The sequence below is a fragment of the Silene latifolia genome, chromosome 11 (assembly GCF_048544455.1).
Source record: "Silene latifolia isolate original U9 population chromosome 11, ASM4854445v1, whole genome shotgun sequence".
Taxonomy (NCBI): Eukaryota; Viridiplantae; Streptophyta; class Magnoliopsida; order Caryophyllales; family Caryophyllaceae; genus Silene; species Silene latifolia.
The window spans coordinates 86,944,333-86,949,602 of NC_133536.1; the positions used below are offsets into that span (position 1 = coordinate 86,944,333).

A 5,270-nucleotide genomic window follows, 5' to 3' on the forward strand; every position below is an offset into this window, starting at 1 on the left:
GTATTTTAAATACCGATAGAAAGAAATTCGATAAGTTTGATAGGACGGATAATATTAGGGTCAATCTTCCTGCCGGTGATAAGAAAATTCCATTCCACGACGAAACTCTTCTAGTCACGCTTTCAATTAGTCCATTGAACACTGCTTTCTTTGATCCTTATAATTCCGTTGGTATACCCAGATACTTTCCAGTTCCTTTGCTGTTTTTTATTTAAGTATTCTTAGGCATTTTCTTGCCCGTCCCAACTTCATTCTTGGACTGAATAAGATACCCGATTTTTCTTCATTTAGTCTTTGTCCTGATGCTCCGCAGTAGTCATCAATTATGCGCTTTAGATGCCAAAATGACTTGTTTTGATCCTGAATAAAGAAAACCGAGTCATCCGCGAAGAAGAGGTGTGTTAAATGGGCCACCCCCTTACAAAGCCAAATACCCCTTATGAGTTTCACTTCTTGAGCGTAAGATACATTACATGACAAGACTTCCGTACATAAAATAAACAGAAAGGGTGACATCGGATCTCCTTGTCTTAAACCATAATTAGTCTTAAATTGTTGCAGTGGAGCTCTGTTAAACAGAACCTCATATGTCACCGTACTTACGCAGCTCATAATAAGATTAATGATTTTTTCCATGAAACCAAAGCAAAACAGGACCTCTCTGAGAAAATCCCATCTCACTCTATCATATGCCTTACTCATGTCCGCTTTAAAAGCAATCCTCTCATTCCTACCCTTCTTCTGTGAATTGATATTATGAATCTCTTCATTTGAAATAAGGATATTATCACTAATATGTCTGCCCGGAATAAATGCATTCTGAAAATCACCCACAAGGTAAGGCATAACCTTTGCGAGCCGATTGGTCACACACTTTGTAATAATACGCATCAGGACATTACACAACTAATCGGTCGGTAGTTTGGCACACCTTCCGGATTTTCACACTTCGTAATTAGAGTAATATACGTTCTATTAATTTCCCGTAATACCATTCCCGAATTTAGAGTTGAGAGGACCGCTTTTGTAAGTTCCTTCTTAATCACGTACCAATATTTTTGATAGAATACTGCCGGAATGCCATCAGGACCCGGTGATTTCAACGCTCCCATTTGAAAAACTGCCCTCCTTACTTCTTTTGCAGTAAAAGGTCTACCTAGAAGATCAACATCGTCCACGGTCACCTTAGATGTAACATGTTGTAGCAACGTTCCGAAGGTATTCTCAGAGAGTCTATACGGGTTACCCGAAGTTGGGTTGTACAAGTCATAGAATGTTTTCTGGAAAATATCACTAACCTTAGAGTGGTCGTAGATCCAATTTCCATCCGATCCTTTTATACCAAGTATAAAATTTTGTCCTGCTATGCCTTTAACCTAGTTGAAGAAATACCTTGTACAACAATAGCCCTCATTTATCCACCTCATTTTTGCCCGTTGGCGCCAATAAATCGTTGCAGCCGAGGCAAATTCGCGCAGTTTTTCATTTACACTAATATACGCCTCATCATTTCCGTCCTGGATAGCCATGTCCATACCCCCTTTCAGTCGTTTATCGAAATCCTCCCAATGTCCCTTCCACTCCTTACGCTTGTCAAGTGTCCATTTCTTAACATTTTGCCTTACGTGTGTCAATTTCCTCATGAAGCGGAACGTCGTCGATCCCTCAAAATGCATCCTCCATGAATCTCTTATAGCTTGCATGCACTCTTCGTAGTCTAAAGCCCAAGCTTCCATTTTATATGGTTTCTTGCTCATAGTTTGTGTAAGAATTAAATCCAACTCAATTGGTACGTGATCCGAGATTTGGATCGAATAATGTATCAGACCTGTGTTTGGATATAGATCGAACCACGTCTTGGAAGCTAAAGCTTTCTCGTGCCTCTCAGAAACCCTCCCCGCTCCTTTTCTATTGTTACACCATGTATATCTTGGTCCTTTAAAAGGAATTTCCATCAGTTCATTGCTTGTTTTCCATTTATTAAAATCAGCAGCTCCATGAATAACACTCGTATTCTTGCTTAACTTATCACAACTATAAGCCACTTGATAAATCTCCAACGATGGGAAATGGGTACTCAAATCCCCCAGTCCATTTCTCCAAATTACTTAACACCAATGACCGTTTGCTTGGTTTCAGATCACCGTAAAAGAGAACAAGGTACCATAACCGCCTATTACATTTCTCCACAAAAAGGATCATAAAGTTCTTACATTTCATTACAAGATTCATCTTGGCCTCTTTATGCCATCCTACCCATAACCCCCCCGACAACCCATCGGCATGAACCTCGTCAGCCATTACAAACCCAAAAGATCTAAAAAATTGGCTAACGTTACATGCCTTACATAATGGAAAATGAGGAGGTTGTGATGGCCCAACCTCCGCAAAGCCTCCCTGGTCATTGACATGACGAGTCACTTGACTCGAACCATTTCATGTTCAGGCACCGTTATATGGAATCCACACATTATTTCCTTGCCTTGCTTTCCACGGATTCCTTCACCATAACACCCTTTCTTTGACAACTGTTGAAGATAATACTTTACATTTTCCATTGAGGACATTGCTTCCTCTAGTACCAGGTCTTCAGTCACCTGAGAACAACACTTTCGTCTCCTTGCTGCACCAATGGCTTCCTTATGTGTTATGCCATCTCTGATTTATGGTAAGCATCTGTTAGTCTCATGAACCCATCAGAAAATCCGTCCACATTAATAACAACAATTTGGCTTGATTTAGCTCCCACTTCTGGTATGTCAGACATCCTCACCTCCTTTCTTTTACTTTATGCATTTGCTTTCATGGGTTCCTTGTCATCATCAGATTTCAAAAAGCTTTTCAGTGTTTTAAAGGATAATGTTCCTGTTGGAGTAGTGTCCTCCTCAATAGTGCGTCTACATAATAAATCTCGTAAAAGGAATATTAGGGAAATAATATTTTATTTGTCAACTGATTAACGTAAATCGGTAACGCTCGGCTGACTAGAATTTGACGTTACTGTCGTATGACGGCGGTGATCAGTTGATCCCTCGAGGTCACACCTATAGGATGAAGCCCAAATGGAAATCTAATTATTTGGATAATTAGTTCGAAATATATATATATTGACTAATGGTTAGTCAAGTGAGTTTTAAAGTATATTTATTATCATATTATGTGATAATTGAGTAATAAATATTAAATCTTATTAATGTGATTAAATAAGATAAAATGTAGTAATTAATAGTCAATTGGCTAAATTAGTATTATTTACTAATAAAGTATTACTTTTAATACGACGAGTTTATTAAGTTTGAGGCGGAGGTAATTAGCTAATTAAATTTACAAGAGGTTGTAAAATTAGCTAATAAAGTTTTATGGGACACATTTTATATTGATAAAATGGTCTAGTAATACTTGTAAGTTGGGTGTACATTATTTGTTAATTTATATTATTTAAGTGTTAAATAGTTAAATTAATATTTAATTACATAAGATAATTAAATATACGATTTATAAGCATTTGTGGGACAAATGTCGGAAGTCGAAATGGACCCGATAATTACTAAGTGCCGCCACTTGTTGATGATGATAGTCATCACATGTGGTTTGGTATTTTCCACTAACAAATGTTCCTCATTTGTTTACATTTGAGGACTATATATACCCCCCTAACTTTATCATTTTGATGGTTAGAAAATAAGAAGAAAAATTGCTCTAGTTTTATTAGCATAAGAGCAATAGTTGTTCTTCATCTTCTCTTCTTATTTTTACACATATAACTCATCCAAAACTCACATAAATAATAAAACATCAATTATTATTATAGTAATAATAATTTGTAATATTATTTCAAGATAATATTCTACTTTATAACCAAGTGGTGTTAGTCCAGTGGTAGCCGGATTAAACCTTGAAGTTTGCAGAATTGCAGGAGTTGAGAGGTCCCGGGTTCGATTACCAGATGGGGCGATGATCACTTGGCCACTGCAGCCCCCGAAGGGGGTGACTTACATGGTCGATGTGGTGGTGAGGGAATGCATTGGCCCGGGGGGATTCAACCCCCTCGTCATCAAAAAAAAAATATTCTACTTTATATCTAGTTAATATTAGTATAATTTTTGGTGATATCTTGGGTGCTATCAAGAGGAGGTTTCCGACTATGGAAACTTGAAGATGGAGGATCATCCATGATGTTTTTAAGCTCAAGAACAACACAAGGAAGGAGTCCTTGTGTTGTGCCCAATACTTCTAAATGTAATGTATGTAAGGAAAATTCCATTTTTTATCATTTAAGACCATCTTATAATTGCATACATGTAACTAGATCATACTTAAACTAAATTAACATGTAATTTAGTTACTAATTATAGAGTCTAATTAGGGGTCTAGTACCTTCAAGTGGTATCAGAGCTCAGTCGTTGCATGCATGTTGATTTTCGACCATTTTATCGAGTTATAAGATGACTTTATAAAATCGTAGTTTTTGTGTAAAAATTTGTTTGGCACGAAAATTTTTATTGCATGTATACATTCTGACCTAAAAATGGTTTTGGTCAAATTTGGTTAATTATGGAACTTTATTGCTAATTAATAGATTTTTCCTGGTTGCAGGGGGCACAACAGAAGATCATTTGGGGTCCTTGGTCTGGAATAGAATGAATGTTCCCAATCATTCATTCATTGTCTCGCTTGCTATTCAGCAGAGACTATTGACTAAAGATAGATTAATCAAGTTTGGCATTATAACTGAGTCTCTTTGTGACATGTTCTTGGCTCAACAGGAGGATAATTACCATCTTTTATATGATTGTCCGTTTAGTGCTCAATGTTGGGGCCTCTTCAAAAATTGGGTGAACATCAACATGCCACTGGTAGGAGTACTGGAATGGGGGCTTAAATGGCGTTATAGATCCCTCTTAAAAAAACAGATGGTGCTTGCTGCAATGGTTGCTATGGTATATCACATTTGGAATGTGCGTAATAAGTGCAGAATTGAGTTCATGATTCCCAGGCCATGTATGGTACTAGCTGAGGTTCAGACTACTGCTAGACTGCATACGATAGTAGTGAAATAATTTTGGGTCCTCTAGTTGTCATGTCTGATTATGCTTTATTGAGAGGGAAAGTGATGTTGTAAGGTGACAATATTTGTACTCAAACTTTCTAATTATTTTAATATAATTTCACAGTTCACAAAAAAAAAAAATAGATTTTTCCGTCTTAAGACCGTCTTAATATGCATAAAATTGGTTAATAGTTAACTAAAAATATTTGCCTGTTAATTC

The 5,270-nt window shown here is 36.9% G+C and overlaps 1 protein-coding gene across 1 annotated transcript; it reads left to right on the forward strand.

The window, feature by feature from the left end:
* The first annotated feature begins 2,631 nt into the window (after window positions 1–2,631).
* LOC141613632 (uncharacterized) lies at window positions 2,632–5,060 on the forward strand. Its single transcript, XM_074432376.1, has 2 exons — window positions 2,632–2,668; window positions 4,597–5,060. The coding sequence occupies exons 1-2, from the start codon at window positions 2,632–2,634 to the stop codon at window positions 5,058–5,060; spliced, it is 501 nt and encodes a 166-aa protein (XP_074288477.1).
* Window positions 5,061–5,270: the final 210 nt, after the last annotated feature.

Coding starts and splice junctions, on each gene's coding strand:
- LOC141613632 (XM_074432376.1), top strand. CDS start 2,632: ATGGCTTCCTTATGTGTTATGCCATCTCTGATTTATG. Junction 2,669..4,596: donor TATGCCATCTCTGATTTATG/GTAAGCATCTGT, acceptor TCCTGGTTGCAG/GGGGCACAACAGAAGATCAT.